Raw genomic sequence first — 24,859 nt, forward strand, 5'->3', positions numbered from 1 at the left:
CGGTCGAAGGAAAACCTGTCAAATCAGAGTCGGAGGTGGGAGTGGTCTAACGACAAGCCAATCAGCGAATATCTGCTAAAACGATGACGTCAGATGTAGGCGGATCCGTGGATGTCTTGTGATTGGTTTAGGGAAATTTGAATCCCCTCCTCCTGGTAATCGCGGACACTGCAGCCAATGTCAGACTGAAGCTCCACGCAGCTTCAGGCTGATAATCAGGCTAGAAGTCATGTGTAACTGTTTAGCCAAGCTAGACGGCTTATTGGTGCAAATAATGTTCCGCAGTAGCATTATAAGTCTCACAGATCATTTATGTTCATGCATATAGCTGATACTTGTCGTGTATGAACATCCTAGTGCCAGACGAGCTGCTTTATTCTGAGCAAACTGTATTTTTTTTCAAATTTTTCGAATGACTGATTTCATTATAGAGGGAATGATGAAAGCAGAACACTTCCTAGTCGTCCCGATTCCTCTTCCCATTTTGATGGCAATATTGTTTATATATGTTATATGTTTAGAGACCAAGATAAAGAGCTATCAATAGTTACTCCCAGAAGTTTTATTCAATTTGTGTGGTGCCAATTGACAGTTTTAACTGAGGATTGCCCAACATGTGTCTAGATCCAAGCACAATGGCCTTTGTCTTAGAAATATTTAACACCAACCTATTGCATTCAATCCTTTCATAAATGTCTGTTAAGGCACTGCTTAAAGAGTCAGTTACAGCTTGCTCAGATGTTGCGGTACTGTGTAATGTTGTGTCATCAGCATACATAATTGTTTAACATTCTTTACACACAACAGTAAATCATTAGTGAAAATAATGAGTATAACAAAGGCCCAGGGCAGCTACCTTACGGAACCCCACAGTTAATAGTGTTCCAGTTTGAATAGCTGCCATTAAAGAAGACTCTGTTGTCTCCCTGAGAGATAATGAACGAACCATGCCAATACATTGGAGGTAAAAACATAACAGCAAGGTATGATCAATTACATCAAATGCTGCACTTAAGTCCAACATAATAGCGCCTACTCATTTTTTATCATCCATGCATGATAACCAGTCATCACTCATTTGCTGAAGTACAGTGCTTGTGGAATGGCCTTCCCTGTATGCATGCTGAAAGTCAGACTGTTTGAATAATATTTTTTCTATTATTTTGCTTAGCAACGGTAAAATACTGATGGGACAGCTGTTTGGACCATTAAATGTTTTATTTTTGTCTTTTGGAAGTGGGATGATTTTAGCACAAACTGTATGTAAATGTACATCACTGCCATTCTAGGGCTAGTGCTGATGCGACCTCTTTTGAGTTTTTCCCTGAACATGAGGAGAGGAGCTCCAGTCTGGTCCAGGAAGAACCACAACCTCCACAGATTAAAGAGGAACAGTTAGAGGCTGCTGTGTCAACATTGACATTAAGACCAGGTGCAACACTCTCTCAGGTAAAATATATATATTTTAAATCTAACCCCACTATAACCCCATAGAAGCTGCTAGGTCAGATGGGTTTAAATTGCAAGGTGTTCATTGTTTTTTTACTGAATGGGTTTCCAGATAGGGGACACATGGACTGGGGGGTACGAACCGGCAACCTTATGACCACTTTCCTAGACAATTGAGATGATTAATATCATATGTACTGGGCTAATTTGACCATGACAGTCATGAATAGTTTTAAAAGCATACTAAAGTATGGCCTGCAGACATACTTAAATGTGGTTTATTGTATCTTTGCTGTCTCTAACTGTATAAAGTAGTCATTTCACCATTCCAGAACTTGCACTCATGTCTGTAGAGATACTTCTAAACGCGGGGGTGGTGGTTGCCCCGGGTTTGCCACGGTGCTTTGTGCCAGAGTATCCAAGATCTGGCTGAGGGCATTCTCCATCTAGTGGATCAAAACAGTAAAAACATCATAAAGGCATGCATATCAGAATTTAAATGATGAAAAGAGAGAACGGTGAGCTACATTTTGAGTAAATCCCGAGGTGTCATCACAGACAAAAGATCAAGACAACCCTGAGGAGTGGAAGAGCTTTGACTAAGCCTGAAGTTACCTCAGTCTTCAGAGAATGTCTGGTTTCATTCAGTTGTTCAGTCAGCTGTTTCAGCACACAGTCCACTCTGTCCACTCTGTTTAATGAAAAGGGGTTAAATGCAAATAAAATAAAATTACACACACAATTCAAAAAGCTGCAGCTCACTAGGTTATGATAAACATTCGGTTCAACTGCGATATACAGTAGGAACCGTTCAATGGTTCAATGGACAGGTGGCACCATCTTGTTAGGGTTTTCAGCTATTACTTTCAATGGTGTGATGTCACGTTCTCTTTCTGTTATGCAGTAAATTACATTACAGAGCCATTACACTGGTGCAGTTTTGTGACCAGATGTGAAGTTAAGGCCCTGTCGCAATGAAAGCGTCAAAACGGTTTACAACGGCAGTAGACACACTGGAGGTGTCGACACATCAAAACGTGTTGACGCTTCTTTCAGAAAACGTTTCTATTTTGGAGCGTCGACACACTACCGTATGTGCAGTGTTGGGAAAGTTCACTTAAAATATGAACTAGTTCAAAGTTCAGTTCACAAATTTTAAAATGAACTAGTTCAAAGTTCAGTTCATAATTCAAAATTTTGAACTAAAGTTCATGGTTCAAAAAATGAACTAGTTCAGTTCTTTTTCGTTCTTTTTTTTCCAATATATATTAGTGCTGTCAGGCGATAAAAATGTTGAATCGGGATTAATCGCATGATTTGTGTAGTTAATCCTGCGATTAATCGCATATTAATCGCATATTTTTTATTGGCTCAAACTTGAATGAACTGAAAAGCAGTGCATTGTATTGTATATGGAGCAGGATGCATCCAAATATATTATTTATTATTATTACTATACTTTTATTATTTATCCAATTCATTATAAAACCAATGTTATTTATTTCATTTTCTTATACATTATATCCTCTCTGGTGTAGATACACAAAGCACCCTATATTTATTATTTCCAGTGGTGTAAAGTAACTAAGCACATTTATTCAAGTACTGTACTTTATTTTTAATTATTTCAAAACTTGAGTTACTAGTTACTTTGTAGATTTTACAAATACATTAATCACTTCAGCCCTATTTAAGTTTTGGCTATAATATAATATATAATATTGGCTAAAATATCCGATCTACAAACAGGTCACAGTGCGACACAGTGAGCTTGTAGATCTGCTATTTTCTAAAGATTTTCATTCATCTTGGGGGCGGGCTGGGGGCTTGTCAAAGTGAGTGTATGACACTGTTAACATCAAAAGCCAGGTGCAGAAGTCCACTTTTAATGCCAAAATAAAGTCGGGTCGGACGTCCAGACTACAATATGACGTTCATTCAGAGGTTCGGGGGCCGGGGCTACCGTCCTAAAGTCGGCTGTTAGGCTACGGTGCTACGACGCATCAGCCACGTTGCTGTTGTGACATGATCCCAAACTCATTTCGCCGTTCCGCGGTGTTTACTTATTAATTCAGCCCAGCTTCAAGTTAATTTTGTCGGCAGTGAAGCCAAGGAAACAACACCGATACTTTGGAAGAGACACAAGTCATCTTCCAAATGCTTGTGGCCGGGAAATGAGCTTCGCAGCGCGGATAAGGTGTCAGCTCTTCGCCCTGGCCGAGTGGCCGTAACTGTATGTGCTGCTCGGACTCCGCGTCCGCGCTGCGCATATGAATGTTAGACACAGCCTTGCTTTTCTCATTTTTGGCTGATGGTGCGTTCTAGACGCCTCGGAAACACAGAATAGGATGAAATACAACATGACAAACCGATGTAACCATGGAAATTTGGGACACTCTTGAACGAAGTTGAACGAAGAGAGAACGCCGTTCACAAACGCCAGAATGAACGCGTTCACGATAACGTTCATCTATCGGATATACAGTACGTTCAGTTCACGTTCGCCCAAAATATGAACGAGTTAATGAACGATCATTCATTGAACGCGTTCAGGCACAACACTGCGTATGTGTGTATTGCATCAGTGCACCAGTGCTTAATGGATCTAAAAACGGCATTGATGAGTTTGAATACGTATCGCAGTGTAAAGATTGAGTGTTCTAAATTCTCTTTTGACACAGAGCAAACAGGGGGCCTCAGAGTTTCAAAAAAGAGCAGACCAAGTACAGAGCCAATGGTCAAGTTTACTAAGTAATGAGGGTTTGTTTGAACAAAAAACAACCACAAAAACAACATTAATTAACACAACACTGATCATAGTGCTGTTAAACAGGTCTATGAAGCTATGTTAAAGCTAAATCTATGAAAAAGTTTTCTTTTCTTGTCTTCATCTTTTCATCTGCAACACAATTTTATACAGTATAGTGTGGGTCATCTCTCTCTCAGCTAGGGGGTCCTTGGCCTGAACCAGGGCCGCTGACAGGCGGGGCTAAAGGGGACAGATGTCCCCCGACCCGGAGCGGGGGGGCCCCGCCGTAACAGAGACGTCGCAAATGTATTTATTTATATTTGTGTGGCGAGTGGCGACGACGAGGTCACTGGACGGGTTTAACTGCGCGCTGCGCTGCGCTGCGCTGCGCCGCGCTGGCTGGTGGAGGGGGGGGGGATCACACAGCTGAGCTAGCTACCCATAATCACTGTGTATGCGTGCTGCGTGCTGCGTGCCGTGCGTCGCGACTTGTCTGTGAGACAGACTGTGTGTGTGTGTGTGCGCATCAGAGAGAGAGAGAGAGAGAGAGAGAGAGAGAGAGAGAGAGAGAGAGGGGGAGATGGCGGGGGGGGTGGGGTTGCCAGGTAAAGTCTATGTAAAAAGCAACCATTTGCGAAAACCTGCCCTTACAGTATTGATTGATTGATTGAATATTTTATTGGCAGAAAGTACAGTTAAAACACTTTGTCTAAAAGGTCCGTACAAAAAAGTCCTTGCGGTCTTGTTTCCATTGAGGTCCTTGGTATTCAATTCATAAACATATAATATTCATTGACCGGTTGCTTATTGCTCTCACAGAATACATGGCAACACTAGAAGGGGTCGGGTGAGAAAAGTAAACAGGATTTATGATGAGACAGAAAATAGCATGTTTTCAACTAGAAATTATGAATTTAGGAGATGTTTGGACGTTGGAGGGACATCTATTGTGAGTGAGTACAGAATGTTTAATGTGCATAAATGGCCGCCGTGCCTAAGTAAAAGTGCAAAAGTATAAAATGCACTCGTATCAAAAGTAAAAGTACTCATTATGCAGAATGTCCCATTTAAAGTTTTCAAATGTATAAAAACCTTTTGAAAATAGCAGATCTACAAGCTCTGTGAGCTTGTAGATCTCTGTGAGCTGTAGATCTCACCCTATAAAGGCTACATTTCGAGTAAAAGTACTCACAAGGACTGGAGTACTTTTACTTTTGTTACTCAAAGTACATTTTTATACCAATACTTTTGTACCTTTACTGAAATATATTTTGAATTGACTTTTACTTGTAAGGGCGTATTTCTACATTGCAGTATTTATACTTTTACTTAAGTAAAACATGAGAATACTTTTTCCACCTCTGGTTATGAACAGAACTGACTATATATTGGCTTGAGGTGGCTAAAGTGGCCAACGCGAAATCGCGCAAAGACACCCGACTTAATGTTTTGAGGTAAAAAATAATAATAAATGAATTCAAAAACCGAGAAAAAACGAATAAAATAATAAGAAATCAATAAATAACCGAATTAAAACCGAAAAAAAAATTGCGCACATGCATGAGGCATGGGGGGGCCCACTTTAAAAAAACCTGTCCCCCCACCCAAGAATCCTGTCCTCAGCCCTGCCAGAACAAAAACATTGAAGACCCCTGACATAGAGATTCCCATCTTCCTTTGCACGTGTTTAGCTGGTGACGTCAGTGCTTTTAAACGGCCCACAATAAGGATGAGGAGAACGATGTACATAAGTACTGTTACAAGTTTAAGGTTCAAGTTCAAGAGCTCAGCTTTGCTGGTCAGAGTGAAGGCAAAACGGAGCGAGAAAGAAAGCGAGCAAATGGAACGACGGAGGTATGTAACATACAACAATCCCAGCACGTGTAATTGTGTATACGTATTTTACATATTTTGTTCCATTCAGGCCGGTGCGTGCGGCTCAAATTATTAGTGCTTGAGGTGCGGCCAAATATATAGACTTACGCTTCAAATTCTCCCACCTTTGATGTGAACAAGTGGCCTAACTTGACATGAGTAATTGACTCTTTCTATCTGTCAGGGCCTTTGGTGATTGAAATCCAATGAGGTTAGTTATCTCACTTGTCAGACATCTGCTTCAGCCTCTGGTCAACGTCTCGGGTTTCAGTCACCTGTTGCAGCACACTGTCCACTCTGTCAAAACACACACAGTTCAGTACAATTCGATACAGATCCATTTAGGTGAACTTAGTAAATGACATTGATTGCGTCATCAAAATGGTTTACAAAGGCAGTAGACACCCTGGAGGTGTCGACACATCAAAACATGTTGACGCTTCTTTCAGAAAACGTTTCTATTTTGGAGCGTGGACACACTATGTATGTATTGCATCAGTGCACTACAGTGTTTAATGGATCTAAAAACGCCACTGATGAGTTTAAATACGTATTGCAGTGTGTAACGATTTAGTGTTCTAAATTCTCTTTTGAGAAACACAAGACAAACATTTATGACATACAGCAGGGGTCTTCAACAGAGTTACAAAAAAGAGCAGACCAAGTACAGAGCCAATGGTCAAGTTTACTAAGTATTGAGGGTTTGTTTGAACAAAAAACAACAAAAAAAAATCAACATTAATTTACACAACACTATAGTGCTGTCAAGCTATCTATGAAAAAGTTTTATTTTCTTGTCTTCATCTTTTCATCTGCAACACAATTTTATACAGTATAGTGTGGGTCCCTACTTCATCTCTCTCAGCTAGGGGTCCTTGGCCTGAAAAAAAACGTTGAAGATCCCTGACATAGAGATCCCCATCTCCCTTTGCCCGTGTTTAGCTTTAAACGGGCAAAAAATACGGATGAGGAGAAGGACATACAAAAGTACTGTTACAAGTTCAAGGTTCAAGTTCAAGAGCTCACTGACTTTGCTAGTCAGAGTGCAGGCAGAACGGAGCGAGAAAGAGAGCGAGTGAATGGAATGACGGAGGTTACCTAACATATAACATTCCCAGCACGTGTAATAAAATGTTTTACATATTTTGTTCCATTCAGGTGCGGTTCAAATTATTAGTACTTGCGGTGCAGCCAAATATATACTGACGCTTCAAATTCTCTGACCTTTTATGTGAACAAGTTGCCTAACTAGTAATTGACTCTTTCTATCTGTCAGGGCCTTTGGTGATTGAAATCCAATGAGGTTAGTTATCTCACTTGTCAGACATCTGCTTCAGCCTCTGGTCAAAGTCTCTGGTTTCAGTCACCTGTTGCAGCACACTGTCCACTCTGTCAAAACACACACAGTTCAATACAATTCAATACAGATCCATTTAGGTGAATTTAGTAATTGACATGAAATCGTTCCAATGGTGTAAAGTAACTAGGTACATGTACTCAAGAACTGTACTTAAAGGGATATTTCACTTTAAAAAAAACTTTGGGTCATCTTATCATCTACTCAGGCTTTTGTGAACACCCCAGACCGTTTTTAAGTTGCTTGATTCAGTATTTAAATATTTGATATTCATTTTATCAGACACGCCCCCTTCCTACACAAACCCATTATAACTTCAAACTCCATTTTTAACATGTTAGATTCATCAAAAACACCCGTCCTCCTAATATGAGAGGGGGCCGTGTTTTTCGATACGTTTTTTCATTTATATAAAAAGGTTATCGAAAAAACACCGCCCCCTCACGTATTAGGAGGGCGGGGTGAGTCACCAGAACCAAGGACGGGTGTTTTTGATAAATCTAACATGGTTAAAATGGAGTTTGAAGTTATAATCTCAGAGGAAAATATTTTACTTTTACTCCACTATAATTGTATGAGAACTTTAGTTACTAGTTACTTTGTAGATTTTGATTATTATTACAAAACATACACTAACCACTTATGCTACACCTTGAGGGGGCACACTAACCTATTTCGCCCATTTGAAAATAGCTGATCTACAAGCTCACAATGCATCGCATCGCAACGCATTGTGAGCTTGTAGATCGGCTATTTTCAAAATAATGTTTATACACTTGAAATGGGACATTCTGCACAATGAGTACTTTTACTTTTGGCATTTAAGTATATTTTGATACTTTTGTACTTTTTCTGCATTTTGAATACGGGACTTCTACTTGATAACTGTATATAAGTAAAACATGTGAGTACTTCTCCCATCACAGAATCGTCGGCATCTCACTTGTCAGACATCTGTTTGATCCTCTCAGAGTCACTGTCTCTCTGAATGGCTCTCTGGGCTGCCAGGAGGTTCTTCTTCTGGTCGCTCTCCCATCTCATGATACGGTCACGCTCATTACGTCTGATCTCCAACTCTAACCATTGGGGGGGAAAAAAATGAATGTTTTTGCATGCACAATTACTAGAATCTAGGCAGTAGCTCAACAGGTGGGAGCTGAGGTTGAGCTGAAAAGCTTGGCCGAGCCCTAGACAATGTCAACAAATCAAAACTTTACATTGTTACCAACCATCATAATCAATGTAATACATCTGTAGGTAGGTGGTGTAAAGTACATTTACTCAAGTACTGTACTGAAGTACAATGTTGAGGTATTTTTACGTTACTGGAGTATTTCCAATTTTCAGTACTTTTACTTCTACTCCACTACATCTCAGAGGCAAATATTGTGCTTTTTCTCCACTAAATTATTTGAAAACTTTAGTTACTAGTTACTTTGTAGATTTTGATTATTATTTCAAAACACGCATTACCTACTTCAGCCCCATATACATTTTGACCATTTGTAAATACATGGCCATTACAAAACATTGGACATAAATGATTTATAAATAAACTATACATAGTTATAAATGATTCTCAAGATGAAAGATTAACTGAGTCTTTAATCTGTTTTTGATTAGATCCAAATCAATTACTGACTGTGGAACATCGGGCCTCGAGACACCCTGTAGGGGAGCAGATGTCGAATGCACAGGCGGATTTTCTTCCACAGGAAAGAGAAGAAGAGAAGGAAGTGGGAGATGATGATGAACGGAGGAGCAAAAGCAGGACGGGACTTGTACTCGAGGATGAGCTTGTAGCGCTGGAACCTCCAGTAGATGTCGCTCTTCTTCTGCACCTTCTCAAAGGTGTTGCTGCGTGGAGGATTGAAGTGGCAAAACAACAAAATAAGGGGATGAATGGTGGAAGGGCAGCATCAGAGGTAATGAGAGATAGGCCTACCAGCTGAGCAGTGGTGGAAAAGGTACTCACATTTCTCACTTAAGTAAAAGGAGCAATACTGCAATATAGAAATACCCTGTCACAAGTAAAAGTCCGGAATTCAAAATGTACTTGAGTAAAAGTACAAAAGTATTGGCATCATAATGTACTTAAAATACCAAAAGTAAAAGTACTCATTTGGCAAGTTTTCACATGTATAAAAATATTTTGAAAATAGCAGATCTACAAGCTCACAATGTGTCGCATTGCGACGCATTGTGAGCTAGTAGATCTGCTATTATCTGCTATATACTGTATATGGCCAAAATGTATATTGGGCTGAAGTGGTTAATGTATGTTTTGTAATAATAATCTACAAAGTAACCAGTAACTAAAGTTTTCAAATAATTGTAGTGAAGTAAAAGTATAATATTTGCCTCTGAAATGTAGTTGAGTAGAAGTAAAATTATTGGATATTGGAAATACTCAATTAAAGTACAAATACCTCAAAATTGTACCTAAGTACAGTAGGCTACTTGAGTACATGTACTTGGTTACTTTACACCACTGCAGCTGAGTGAGGGAAACCAAGAAGAGGGACAGAGAGGGCACTTATGGAGCCACAGACAGAAGGAAGGTGAAATGCTTGGTTCTCTACCTGAGTATGGCAATGAGCAGGTTGATGAGCAGTATGTTGGTGACCAGCAGGTAAATGACCAGCAGAACTATCACCAGCCAGTTGCTGTACTTGCTCCTGCATGGCTCAGCACCGCCCTCTATCCGTGTCACATTGTCAGTGCAGGCCAGGTCCCACTGTTTTCCCACTTTGATGACAAAAAAAACATGAAAACAATACATACATAAATGAATGAATGACTGGCCAGCTGTAGTAAAATACAAAACTGTTATACTAATGGTAAACTAAAACAAATATAAATAAAGCTGCAAGCAGCATTGCCGGTGGCCGAGCAATATTAAGCGTGCACACACACACACACACACACACACACACACATACGCACACGCACACGCACACGCACGCAGGCATGCATGCACGAGCACATAGTCTCACATACAGTCTCTCACACACACACACACACACACACACACACACACACACACACACACACACACACACACACACACACACACACACACACACACACACACCATCTACTTCCTCAACAGGAAAATGTCCAAAGATGTGCAGGTAAGGTCTGTAGAACACTCGACGGAAGATACGATTTGGGTTGGGATCGTAGGAATAGAGCAGCGCCTGATTGGCTACGCCATATGCCATTAGCCACATCCCCAGGAAGAAGAGGAAGTAAGAGACATCTTTCATCTGAACAGTGAGAAACAAGACATTTTGTGTTCATTACATAATATCAGTGACCCATGCTACCCTCATAGCATGATAAAAGAGCATTACTATCTGTGTTATGTCTTACCATCTTGCCAACAATGATGATTTTTGGTCCCATCTGTTTGTGAGCAACGGAGATGTGAATGAGACGGAGTGTGAAGACCATGTAGTCGATGCACAGGACACATCGTCCAGACTCATAGGACCACTCAAACATCCTGAAGCACACGAGCAGAACAAAACACATTTCACCTCATTTAATTCATTTTAATCAAACTTATTTTTTATGATTTGAAGATTATCATGGTTCCGGTATTTCTCAAAGCTCTCGATCTAGTTCAAGTAGTCTACTATAGTGGTTCTCAACCTTTTTAGCTCAAGACCCAAAACAGAAATGTGATGTCTCCCCGGCACCCAAACTATAGTGAAAATAGCTGATCTACAAGCTCACAACACGTCGCGATGTGATGTCTTGTGAGCTTGCAGATCCGCTATTTTCACTACTTCTTCTTAGAAGTTTTCCCCCTCTAATTAATGGATTTGTTTTAATGGAATCATTTTCAAAAACGTTTGAATTTGTTTTTAACTTGTGATTTTTTTTTTTGTGATTAAAAACAATCAGTTTTTTTAATAATGATAATTAAAAACAAAATGTAGGAAACAAAAATAAACGGGTATTTACCCACAACCCATAAAAATGTGTTTGCGACCTACGTATGGGTCCCGACCCACTGTTTGGGAAACTACTACTACAGGAACCAATCACGTCTGTGTACCAACCTGCACACGAGACCAATAATGAACAGAATAATGGCAGCAAAGTCACACTTGTTCCAGACATCCTGCTTGTACAGCCTCAAACTCTGGCGCCAAGTCATGTGGTCCTCAAAGAATGCCTGAAAGTCATTAAACACATCGACCAAACTGAATCAAGCTGACAGATTTGTGAATAGTGAACGTCGGCTGCGAGAGGACAATGTTTAACATGCTTTGAATGCCTCACACATGCCCTTATATTACAGCTGTGGAAACATTGCAGGCAGTGAAATGATTGTACGTAGAGCCTCTTCAACAGTGTGGACAAAAATAATAAATAATATGAATATTCAAAATAGTCATATTCCTACAATAAACATGCAAAACCTGTCGGTCCATTTATGCTGTCAGTAGTTCACATATTATCTCGAGAAACACCTGACCGATCGACTTCAAAATTGGCGTGCGCATCGTTGAGGACCCGAGGGACTGCCTTGCCCGGTGTTGAGGTGGTCAGATACGCGCTTGTCCAAGACTCATCCTTCTCTCCCTGACTTTGGAGGACTTCAAACATGTTTGGGGTCATTTTAACATCTACTCAGACACCCCAGACAGTTTTTAAGTTGCTTAATTCAGTATTTAGATATTATTTTATATATGTTTTATCCATGACAGATTCATCGAAAACCCCCATCCTTGGTTCTGGTGACTGATAATGTCCTTCTAATACGTGAGGGCCCCGTGTTTTTACAATAACTTTTTTCAATTATTTTTTAAATTTGATTCATTTTCCAAATACATTATTATTTTTTTAAATGGAAAAAGTAATTGAAAAAACATGGCCCCCTTACGCATTAGAAGGTCAATATCAGTCACCAGAACCAAGGGTGTTTTCAATGAATCTATCATGGTTAAAACAGAGTTTTAAGTTACAATTGGTTTGTATTTGGTTTGTATAGGAAGGGGGCTATCAAATATCTTAATACTGAATCAAGCAACTTAAAAACTGTCTGGGTGCTCACAAAAGCCTGAGTAGACGTTAAAATGACCCAAAACATGTTTGAAAGTGATTTATCCCTCTAAAGGTCTCCCACAGGTAGTGGAGTGAAAGTAGGACAATATTTGCCTCTGAGATGTAGTGGAGTAGACGTAAAAGTACTGAAAATTGGAAATACTCCGGCAAAGTAGAAATACCTCAAAACTGTACTTAAGTACAGTACTTGAGTAAATGTACGTAGTTACTTTACACCACTGGTGTGTGTGTGGGAGTCCGTCCGTCTGTGAAAATGACAAACGATTTAAACCCCATTTGTGTATTTATTGGCTGAGCGGGGAGTGTGTGCCAAACAATGTAAAAGATAGAGATAAGCTCCCCCTCCACCCACCTGTCGGATCTCCTCACATATGAAGGTGAACACCCAGAAGTACAGCACGTATTCACTGATGGCCGGGCGGCCACCAGGGGGCGGCAGCTTAAAGTCCACCAGCAGCACGTAGGCAAACAGGAGGAGGAAGAGGAAGTACATCAGCACATTGCCCACGAAGGAAGTGACGGGAGCACTCCAGAACTGATGCCATCTGGAGTACAGAATTCTGCAAGGCGGAGCATCATGACAAACCCGCTCAACTTCTAGTCTTTAAACACATTTTGAATTCCATGAATCATTTTGGTAATAGGCCTTAGTGTAATATACAGGTTGTGACAACAAGCGTATTATTGCGTTAAACATGTATGGCCGTCGAGCACCAACCTGAACCTGAAGGTGATGAGGTTGGTGTAGCAGAGCACAGGGCAGAGAAGGGTGAGGAGCACTTTCCACATTGTCGTGTCCCTCTCCATGCTGCCCAACCAGATCTTAGACAGCTTGGCCTGAGAAGCAGAACGGTCTGTTTTTTTTGCCATTTCTGAGTGTTAGCCCAGAAACGCAGCACGTGTGTCATTTCTATGGCTATTCAAAAATATCACATATACAAGCTCATAGTGTGGCACCGAGTGCCGCGCTATGAGCTTGTAGATCCTCTATTGTTTTAAAAATCGTGAAAATGTGTGCAACTCTGAATAATTATATATTTTTTAAAGCGAACATTTTTACTAAAATCTTTGCTTCTGGAGGTCCCTGGAACAAAATATTTTACAAATGTTCGCGTTAAAAGATTCACGATTTTACAAGCTCATAGTGCAGCACGGTGCCACGCTATGAGCTTGTATATCTGCTATTTTTTAATAGCCAAATAAATCTTAAAATGACACAGATGCGTTCCCGGTCTCAAAGGGTTAATGTAACAGTTTCTGTAGCAATGGTACCGGGGGGGGGCGGTCTACAAGCTCACATTGTGAGGTCTACAAGCTCACATTGTGAGGTCTACAAGCTCACATTGTGAGGTCTACAAGCTCACATTGTGAGCTTGTAGATCTGCTATTTTCCAATGGCCGACATGCACAGTATATAGGGCTGAATTAAGTGGGTAATGTATGTTTTGTTATAATAATCAAAATCTGCAAAGTGACTAGTAACTAAAGTTTTCAAATGATTGTAGTGGAGTAAAAGTACAATATTTGCCTCTGAGACGTAGTGAAGTAGAAAAAAGTACAGAAAATTGGAAATACTCCAGTAAAGTAAAAATACCTCAAAACTGTACGTAAGTACAGTACTTGATTGTCTTTTTTACATTTCCCTTTGCCAATTCCCCATTTCTGCTGTTGTCCCTGCAACAAGGTTGTAATAGTTTTGGATTTTTCACTTGTTATTTGATTGAAAAGGTAAGTATTGTGCAATAAAAACGTAACACAAGATAGTACGGTCCATTTTGGTTTCATTTTACGTTTCATTTTTTGCTCTCTAGAGTTAAAGATCTATTAGAGTCCATTTAGTTACGAACTATGCATCATTTAGCTGGGGACCACCTGGAACCCCCTCAAGGTCCCCGGACCACTGGTTGAGAACCGATGCTCTAGAGACTAATAGCTGAGCCAGCCAGACAGAGAGAGACGGACCAACCTGTACTCCATCATGGCTGAAGAAGAGACGTGCGTCTGCAGCCATGCCCATCTGGAGGCAGTTTGTGCCCCACACCGGAGAGTCGCTGGTGAGCAGCTTGAAGGAGTGACTTCTCTCGTAAAAGGAACTGAACACATCTGAGGAGGGGAAGATGCATGGCACCAGGGGTGGAAAAAGTACTCAAATGTTTTACTTAAGTAAAAGTATCAATACTGCAATGTAGAAGTACTCTGTTACAAGTAAAAGTCCGGAATTCAAAATGTGCTTGAGTAAAAGTATGAAAGTATTGGTATCAAAATGTACTTAAAGTACCAAAATTAAGTACTAAAATGTTTGAAAATAGCAGATCTGTAGATCGGCTATTTTTCAAATAGCCTATGAATAAAATAGGGCTAAAGTGGGTAATGTATGTTTCATAAATATCATAATTTATATCTGAAAAGTGACTAGTAACGAAAGTTTTCAAATAATTGTAGTGGAGTAAAAGTACAATATTTGGCTCTGAGATGTAGTGGAGTAGAAGTAAAAGTATTGGAAATTGGAAATACTCAAGTAAAGTACAAATACCTCAAAATTGTACTTAAGTACAGTACTTAAGTAAATGTACTTAGTTACTTTACACCACCACATGGCACACAGGAAAAGCATGACACATAGGGTAAAACTAACCTGTCTCACGACGGTTAGTGAGGATTTAGAAGGCGTTTTTAGAATTGGCCTCAGGTCAAAATGTTTTTTTTTTTTATTGCGCTTTCTCTCTCTAAGCACCTTAACGTCTATAAGTGTATCATGCACAGTATACATACATTGCTGCTATGCTCAGGCACCTTAGTTTGTTTCTTTTTCTCAGGTAAATATGTAGATAACTTGTTTGGCCTTCTATTGTTCTCTTGTTTCGATCTCCTTCCCACTTGCCCCCCACCCCTCTTCTTCTTCTCTCTCCCCACTCTTCTTTCTATGGAAATTAACGTTGCGATGGGAATGATGTACAAAAACGAATTTCACCCACTTTTTTACCTTGTAAACCTGTGATGTGACAATAAACCTGATTCTGATTCTGATTCTGATTCTGATTCTGTTAATAATAATAATAATAATCTTTATTTATAGAGCACCTTTCAGACATAAATGCAGTTCAAAGTGCTTTACATTCAGGTAAAAAAAAACAAAAAAAACAAAAAAACAAGTTAAATAAAACAATAAGTTAAAATCTACAGATTAAAGATTAAAAGGAGATCAGTTAAAAGCAAGATCATAGAAGTGGGTTTTTAGCTGCCTCTTAAAACCATCAACTGAGGCTGCCTGTTTGATATGCAGGGGGAGTAGGTTCCAAATCTTTGGTGCATAGCTACCAAAGGCAGCCTCCCCATGTTTCTTGCCATTTGTTGGCAGCTCCGTCAACAGTCTAGCACCGAGTGACCTGAGGGGGCGCCCTGGGACATACTTCTCTAGGCAATCTTTCAGATAGCTGGGTGCTAGGCCATTCAAGGCTTTAAAAACAAGTAAAAGAACTTTGAAATCTATTCTAAACTTCACAGGGATCCAGTGCAATGACGCAAGTACAGGCGTAATGTGGTCCCTTTTCCTGGTGTTCGTTAGGATTCTGGCTGCTGCATTTTGTATAAGTTGCAGCCGCTCAATAGTTTTCTTGGGTAAGCCTGTATAGAGTCCATTACAGTAATCTAATCTTGATAGAACAAAGGCATGGGTCAGTTTCTTAGCATCCTCTAAGGAGAGGAAGGCTCGTGCAATGTTTCTCAGGTGGTAAAAAGCTATTTTAGTGACATTGCTTATGTGTTTTTCAAAATTGAGGTCGGCGTCGAGGATAACACCCAGGTTTTTCACAGTTGGTTTTACCTGTGCGGACAGATTTCCGAGTGTGTTCATGACTACAAGCTTTTGAGCGTCTGTGCCAATGATGAGAATTTCCGTTTTATCTTGGTTTAATTTCAGGGAATTGCTATTCATCCACTGCTCAATGCTGGAGAGGCAGTTGAGCAGGGGATGAAGTGAGTCACTGTTGTTTGGATCTATGGATAGATACAGCTGGGTATCATCGGCATAGCTGTGGAAGTGGACGCCATGATTACGTATAATTTCTGCAAGTGGGAGCATGTAAAGGGAGAATAACAGTGGACCGAGGATCGAGCCCTGGGGGACACCGAATAGGGAACTTCGCTTCTCTGAGACATAGTCTCCAAGACTCACAGAATAGTTCCGGCCTGTGAGGTAGGTGCGGAACCAGTTCAGTGTGGGTCCTGAGAGGCCAATCCGGGTTTCAAGTCTGTTCAGGAGTATTCCATCGTCGATGGTGTCGAAAGCGGCACTCAAGTCGAGGAGGACAAGGACAGAAGCTTTCTTCTGGTCTGTGCTCAGTCTGATGTCATTCATGACTTTAATAAGTGCTGTCTCTGTGCTATGTCTGATTCTGTTAACCCATTCAAACTCGGAACGCATCTGTGTAACCACTTTATTATTCCATATTTCATACTTTGGCTATTAAAAAATGCAGATATACTAGAAAAAGTGCTCCTCGGAGCACAGGTCTCCGCCAGGTCAGGTAGGTTATTGTGGCCTCCTGGTGGCGCTATAATAGGCCAATGTGAAAAGGGTGCCATTTGTTCTTAGGTCGTTCACGGCAATCGAACTCTGCATTCATGATTTGAGGCATTTTGTTCCAAAAATGTGTTTTGCTAAATTAGACCTGCTGGTGGCGCTATAACAGGCCAATGTGAAAAAGGGTGGCATTTCTTCCTTGGCCTAGTGGGAATGTGAAATTTAATGGAAATCGCAAGCTGCGTTCATGATTTGAGGCATTTTGTTCTAAACGGACCAATCCTGCAAACTTTGGAAGCCAACCTTAGGCAATGAGGATGGAATATGGGGAATCGGACAGATCCGTGTTGATCACATGACTATAGAGATACTGTGTACCGATTTGCATGACGTTTGGATAAAATCTGTAGGAGTAATGTAAAAAAAATGGGTTTTGCACAAATCGGCCTCCAGGTGGCGATATAACAGGGCCATGTGACAAAATTGGGGCAGAGGTTCTGAATTGGCATCCAGGGAGTGTGTGTGCACAGTTTCGCAGCGACCGGGCCGACGGTGCCAGAGATTTGGTGCTAACGGACGGACAGGACACACACACGGACAGATGGAGGGTAAAACATACTCTCTCGCCATGCCTTTCGGCCTGGCGGAGACAACAAGCTCATAGTGTGGCACTGAGTGCACTATGAGCGTGTAGATCTGCTATTTTTGAAAAATCTTTAAATATATAAATATTTTGAAAAGGGAACATTTGTGACTCAAATTTTAGCTTCTAGGGGTCCCTGGAACAAAATATTTTGAGATGGGGGTCTGTGGCCAAATACATTTTGTGGGTCCTTGACATAAAAGAGTTTGAGAACCACTGATGTAGCAACATACGTTTTTCAGAAAACTGTATGTACAAATGTACAAGCTGTACAAGCTCGTACATATATACGATGTACAAGCTCGCAGCGCGGCACAAAGTGACGCGCTGTGAGCTTGTATGTACTATTTTAGCAGATACTGGTCTAAACCCCTGTTCTCAATCTTAGTTTTCAGAAAAAAAAATATTTTGCTATATATATATAGCTGAAATAAAAAAAATACACGTTTTAATGGGTTAAGCATTAGGCTAGAAATGGGTTTTGCGTCGTTATACGGTCAGAGTAGGGATCTGAGAGAGCGGTTATAACCAATAATGAGTTGTGTGACATCAGATTCCCATGGATTCTGAGCTCAGTTCAGGAGCCACTGCCTAAAAAAAATGCAGTTTGAGTCATTTATCGGTGAGAGGCTTCTCACCGTGTGCCAGTTCCTCGAACCTCTGTGCCAGCTCGGCCATAGAATGCTTGGCCTCCGTCTCACAGTCCATCTTGGACATCTCCCTGAGCATCTTGCACGCGCTCAGAGCACTCAGCACCGACTCGTCTGACTGGAAGATGGACAGAGAGACAGGCAGTGGTGGAAAAAGTACTCACATTTTGTACTTAACACATTGGGTGCCAAAACCGTATATATACGGTTTTTCAAAAACTCACGTGGAGTGCCAAAACCGTATATATACGGTTTTTGGTCTTTTCATTGGATTACTGTAAATTGATACTTGATGCAGCCTCTCACTGAATTTGGTGCGGCTACATGAAGGAGAACCGCAAAAAAACACGTGATCGAAGTCATATGACCAAATCTTGGGCTTTAAAAGGAGGAACTGCAGGCTGCTGTCCTCCTGTGCATTCCAAACTTTTGTTTGTAAAGAGCCATTGTGACTGAGAGAGACCGAGACCGACAGAGAGAGAGACAGAGTGAGAGCAAGTGAGTGAGTGTGAGCGTGAGTTTGAGTTAGTGATAGTGATAGTGTTATAGTTTAGATATATAGATAGATTGATTGATTGAGAGAGTGATAGATATTAGATAGATACATTTGATTGAGAGAGTGAGTGATAGATATATAGATAGATAGGTTATAGTTATAGTTGTAGAGTGAGATTGTATTGTGAGGTTGAGTGTTGAGTTTATTGTGAGATTGAGGTTGAGTGTTGAGTTTATATTGTATTTTTATTGTATTGTAAGCCTAGTGAGCTATTTTTTTTTTGGTTAGAAAGGGCGAGGAGGTTATTATAGATTTAGCGGAGAGAAGTGGAGAGAGATATAGTGAGGGAGAGTGGCGAAAAGATATAGAGAGGAGAAAAGGAGTATTTATATAGTAGGTTTAGAGGGGCGATACTGTAGATCTATAGGTGAGAGATATAGATTTATTTTATAGTGTAGTTTATAGTGTAGAATATGTCAGGATTAGTTGGCTCTAAGCGGCGCGGCGGGCGCCAACCGTCCGGGGGTCCGTCGCAACAGCAGAGGACAATGCGGGACTTCTTCGCTCCCCTTACGAGTGGAACAGTACCACCACCAGAGCCTCCATGTATTCCACCTCCAGTGGGTCCTGGTGGAGCCAGGTCTGTGGTCCAGGACCACGATCACCGCGACCCGGGCATGGTGCCCGCTCCTCGTCGGGTGTCTGACCGGGTGTCTGAGCTTGCAACGAAGCCGGTGTATGTGCATCTACCTGTTGCTTCAGGGAGCGATGAAGACTCATCATCGTCTTCCCTTTCAGATGACGGCTCTGATGAGTGGGAACCAGCTACCAATGGTAAGAATACATACATTTTATCGTGTTTGTGTCGTATTTGATGGGTTATCTAGTTGATATTACGGAGAAAACTTATCATAAAGTTTCCATGGAATCGTGGACTACGGTAATAGTTGCCAGGTCTGCTTATTGTAAGCCACTATAGGCTTGTTTTTTTCTGTAAAGCTGCTTGTAAAATGGTTGCGAACTTGCGATTGTGAGCTTGTTGTTAGGCTACAATGTAGGTGAATCGTATGTCTATCAAATATAGTTTTATTGAAAGGCAATCCATGGTTGGAGTTTAGAAAGAGAACGTCGGGAAATCCGACGATCTGCAGCTTGAATTGTATTATTGTGAATGTGATTTTCACGGCTATTGTCCAGTTTTGAAGCCTTCATGTGGCCAAATAACTATAGGCCAGATGGCACTTGAAACCTAGTTGAAAATAGCCGTGACAATATTATATAGTCTCTGCTTTTGGCATGTAGTGGCTGCTTTTGAGCTTGTTTTCATAGACCTGGTTGCTTATTCCTATCCCAAGACCTGGCAACCCGAATCAGCAGCCATGGCCCGAATAAGAGGCCACTGTTATACGAAAGGAGGTGTCTGCCTGGCAAGAAAAGTGTGTCTATTCTTACCGTTACACTCACTGTGTACTAGACCCTCCCATTCTAACTCTAAGTTATACGTTCATTTACTTTACTATAGCCTGCTACTGATGAGATGAAAATGATGTATTCTGTATACTGTAGTATACATATGCTTCTGATCTGTGATTATGACAATTTTGACAATTTAGCCTATGTACAATGACAGAATGACAGATGCAGTAGGCTAAACTATGTATTGTTTGTGGCAATCATAAAAAATAGCAGATCTACTAGTGACTACCAGAATCTAGTTGTGAGCTTGTAGATCTGCTTTTTTTTGTTTTAGCAGGTGCAAAGCTCCCTCAAAGAGATAATGTCAGGTCATGTAAACAAAACACAACAACACCTTTGATCCTGTTCCCCGGTCACAAGTTCATGTAAACAAAATGGCCTATTCTGCTTTTTTTTGGGGGGGTGACCCCCCCTCTAAGACAGCTTCAAAGAGATAATGTCATGTCAGATAAACAAAACACAACAACACCTTTGAACCTGTTCCCCGGTCACAAGTTCATGTAAACAAAATGGCATATTCTGCTTTTTTTGGGGGGGTGAGCGAGCCCCCCTTCTAACTAGCTTCAAAGAGCTAGAAGGTCAAATTGTCTAAACAAAAAAAAACAATACAGCTTTGATGCTCTTCTTCCTTTGATGTAATCTTACTATGGGGTGCCTTGACCTAAGAACATATGCATCTGTCATCCCTCTGGATAAGAGTGTTTATGGCTAAATAGATTTGATGTACTACACTACACATTCTATGATCCTATAGCATACTGAGACACTACACTGTCTCTGTATTCTATGATCCTATAGTTTACTGAGAAACTACACTGTCTCTGTATTCTATGATCCTATAGTTTACTGAGACACTAAGAACATATGCATCTGTCATCCCTCTGGATAAGAGTGTTTATGGCTAAATAGATTTGATGTACTACACTACACATTCTATGATCCTATAGCATACTGAGACACTACACTGTCTCTGTATTCTATGATCCTATAGTTTACTGAGAAACTACACTGTCTCTGTATTCTATGATCCTATAGTTTACTGAGACACTAAGAACATATGCATCTGTCATCCCTCTGGATAAGAGTGTTTATGGCTAAATAGATTTGATGTACTACACTACACATTCTATGATCCTATAGCATACTGAGACACTACACTGTCTCTGTATTCTATAGAATACAGAGACAGTGTAGTGTCTCAGTAAACTATAGGATCATAGAATACAGAGACAGTGTAGTGTCTCAGTATGCTATAGGATCATAGAATGTGTAGTGTAGTACATCAAATCTATTTAGCCATAAACACTCTTATCCAGAGGGACTTCCAATAAGCACAATTAGTTAGCTAATGAAATGCATGTGTTCTGTCAGGCATCTCATAGTAACATCGTTTATTATGCCTAAATGTATTTGATGTACTTATATTGACCAAGTATATTTTATCTTAGGCTCCGACACGGAGGAGGAGCTGGAAGCTGTTGGGGCGTCTGTTGGGGCGTCTGTTGGGGCGTCTGTGTATCATCAGCGTGGTAAGTAAAGACATTACAACAGGAATAAAAAGTATTCATTCTAAGGTGTGGACGAAATCAGATTATGTTATCATGATTGCTTATGTTACCTTGTTGTCAGTACATTATGTTGTTTATCTTATTCTATTCATTTTTCTACTCTATGATACATTTTAGTTTACATGATGTAGAGCCAAGATGTCTCTGCTAGGCCTGATGGCTATTGTTTATAGTACAGCTTGTCCTTGTAACATGACAGTATAGCCATGTTCTGATTACTTGTGCTCTTGGCAGAAGGGTTGTACAATCCTCCATCGTCCACAGGGGTGAAATTAGTTGATTTCATTTTCTGTAAATCATATTTACCAAACTATTTCATATTTTACTGTGATTACAGACACACAGTCGGAGGAGGAGGAGGAGGAGGAGGAGGAGGAGCACACACCTGTAATGCCACCTGTCAGCCGTAATCGAGGTAAGAACATTTTCTGTTGTCACACTGAGCTCTCTTTTACCACACAAATGACAAAATATGTATTTTATGCAGGGGTCATCAATATGTCCGTACAAGACTTTGCCTTGTCTGTGCCAAATGTTTTTCATTTTTACACACCATTTTATAGTGTTCTTATTTTGATCATAACACCCAATTACTTGAATGTCAGTCTCCAGGTTTTCTACAGAATATGTATGACACTGATTTACTATGACACCATGTATTGAACATTTTATTTTCAAGGACCCCCATAACTCGAGTTACGGGTCCATTTGGTTCCATTTGTACACACTCAGAGTTACAGACCTGTAATGGTCATTTAGGGCTAGCTCTTTGTGTTTGTCTATATTGTATGTCCATGGCAAAAATAGAATTTTGTCAAAAATGTCCACCACAAGCCAGCATGGCGATGACACCTGATGTTATGGTAACTTATGCATTTCTTATTTCCAGGTGGTGGCAGGCCTCGTAGCGGTGCAATTGATGAGCTTGTGTGGTATGAGTCAGCAGACTCTTGGCAGCCGAAGGACATCCCTTTCAGTGCTGGGACTCCAGGTCCTCGGAGCAGGGCCGCTGACCTGCAGTCTGAAGAACCTGTGGACTTCCTGGAGCTGCTCATCACAGATGAGCTGCTTGAGCACATCGTGGAGCAGACAAATATTTATGCAAAACAACGTGTTACAAGCGCCCTGCCACATTCCAGACAGCACGCATGGGGAAAGAAGGAGCTGACTCTTGGGGAGCTGAAGCAGTTCCTGGCGCTGTTGTTCCTCACCGCACTGATAGGGAAGCCAAAGATTGCAGACTATTGGCTCACTGATGAGATCCGAACCACTCCCTTCTTCCACAAAACCATGTCCAGGAACCGGTTCCAACTCATCCTCAGTAACCTCCATTTCGACAACAATGAGACCATGCACACTGAGGACCCGCTGTGCAAAGTCCGCACAGTCTTGAACACCTTGCTGTCTAACTTTCAAGAGATGTTCCTGCCAGGCAAGAACATTAGCATAGACGAGGGAATGCTGTGTTGGCGAGGGCGGCTTTCTTGGAGGGTTTACAACCCAGCTAAGCCCATCAAATACGGCATTAAATCTTATATCTTGTGTGATTCTGTCACTGGGTACATGTACAACATGAAACCGTTCTGTGGGGAGAAGGTGCCCCTGCCAACCACCATCACTTCCCTCCTTGGTGACCTAAAAGGTTATGGTTTTCATCTCTTCATGGACAACTATTACAATTCAGTGAAGCTGTGTAAACTCCTCCTTGGTCTTCAGACCCATGTGTGCGGGACCCTACGCACGAACAGAGGGGAGCCACCAGCCATCAGGGAGCTGACCACCTCCAAGCTTCCCGTTGGGTCAACCCTGATGCGTCACACGGACGACGTCATGGTGGTGGCATGGCACGACAAACGGATCGTGAAGATGGTCACCACACTCCACCAGCATGAGACGGTCCCTGCTTCCCAGTGGAGGAGGGAGAAGAAGAAGAAGGGTCAACAAAGGGCCCCCAGCCGGTTGATTGAAATACAGAAGCCAACATGCGTCGCCCAGTACAACAAGTACATGAATGGCGTCGACAAGTTGGACCAAAATCTCGCCTACTATCTATTTGTCAGGAAGACATGCAAGTGGCCAAAAAAGTTTGTCAATTATCTGTTTCAGATCAGCATGTTCAATGCCTTTGTCCTGTTCAAGGCAAAACATCCTCAGGGCACTGCCAGCTGTAAAAACCTGAAGTCCTTCATCTACCTCGTCATCAAATCCTGGGGCTACCTCGGATGCCTTGGGGAGGAGCCCCCCCCCCCTCCTCCCCAAGAGGAGGAGGAGGAGGGGGGGGCACCTGCACCTGAACCACCTGTACACGACCCACGGTGGAGGGCACCAAAAGAAGACCCCGAGAGCAGGCTGAACAGGATCGTGACCGACCATGAACTGGTCAAATACCCTCCAACCAAAGGGAAAAAAAACCCTCAGAGGGCATGCAGGGTTTGCATGCGAAAATCTGAATCACAGAACAAGAAAAGAGACCCAAAGAGAGACACAAGGTGGATGTGTAAAGGCTGTAAGGTCCCCTTGCATGTTGAATGTACAACATCGTACCACTCGAAAAAGGACCTCACTAAGTGGTAGAATCACAGAATGTCTTTTTTTTTGTTGCCTAATGCATATTTTTGCTTATTATTTTGTATTGATTGGCCTAATGCCTACTTTTAGCATAATGCATATTTTTTTCTACTAATCATATGAAGGTTATTATTTTGAGCCTAATGCCTAATTGTTTTACTTTTCATCTGCTGTGTATATAGTGTGGCCTAATGCCTAAATTTGCACAATTACTTTCCACTAAACTATCTGCTGTGTGTATATAGTGTGGCCTAATGCCTAAATTTGCACAATTACTTTCCACTAAACTATCTGGTGTGTGTGTATATAGTGTGGCCTAATGCCTAAATTTGCACAATTACTTTCCACTAAACTATCTGGTGTGTGTGTATATAGTGTGGCCTAATGCCTAAATTTGCACAATTACTTTCCACTAAACTATCTGGTG

At 41.1% G+C, this 24,859-nt stretch overlaps 1 protein-coding gene and 1 pseudogene across 2 annotated transcripts in view; one reads left to right on the forward strand and one right to left on the reverse strand.

Annotated features, from left to right (window-relative positions):
- Window positions 1–1,790: 1,790 nt before the first annotated feature.
- The window catches only part of LOC311053309 (transient receptor potential cation channel subfamily M member 5-like), a 39,433-nt pseudogene continuing 16,364 nt past the window's right edge, over window positions 1,791–24,859 (reverse strand). Inside the window, exons 12-24 of the transcript in view lie at window positions 18,313–18,442; window positions 14,476–14,612; window positions 12,862–13,346; window positions 11,501–11,616; window positions 10,806–10,938; window positions 10,525–10,699; window positions 10,013–10,178; window positions 9,073–9,287; window positions 8,374–8,506; window positions 7,391–7,462; window positions 6,299–6,370; window positions 2,065–2,140; window positions 1,791–1,895 (exon numbers count right to left, since the gene is read on the reverse strand). The product of the transcript in view is annotated as a transient receptor potential cation channel subfamily M member 5-like (transcript). The remainder of the gene's footprint in view (window positions 1,896–2,064; window positions 2,141–6,298; window positions 6,371–7,390; window positions 7,463–8,373; window positions 8,507–9,072; window positions 9,288–10,012; window positions 10,179–10,524; window positions 10,700–10,805; window positions 10,939–11,500; window positions 11,617–12,861; window positions 13,347–14,475; window positions 14,613–18,312; window positions 18,443–24,859) is intronic.
- Window positions 19,369–24,624, forward strand: LOC311053214 (piggyBac transposable element-derived protein 4-like; the record flags this gene model as incomplete). The annotated part of the gene is made up of 5 exons (XM_084068672.1): window positions 19,369–19,654; window positions 21,745–21,825; window positions 22,202–22,279; window positions 22,754–23,888; window positions 24,615–24,624. 5 exons carry the CDS (start codon window positions 19,369–19,371, stop codon window positions 24,622–24,624), a joined length of 1,590 nt encoding a protein of 529 aa, XP_083924798.1.

This window comes from Gymnoscopelus microlampas (genome assembly GCF_963454915.1).
Source record: "Gymnoscopelus microlampas genome assembly, chromosome: 10".
Lineage (NCBI taxonomy): Eukaryota > Metazoa > Chordata > Actinopteri > Myctophiformes > Myctophidae > Gymnoscopelus > Gymnoscopelus microlampas.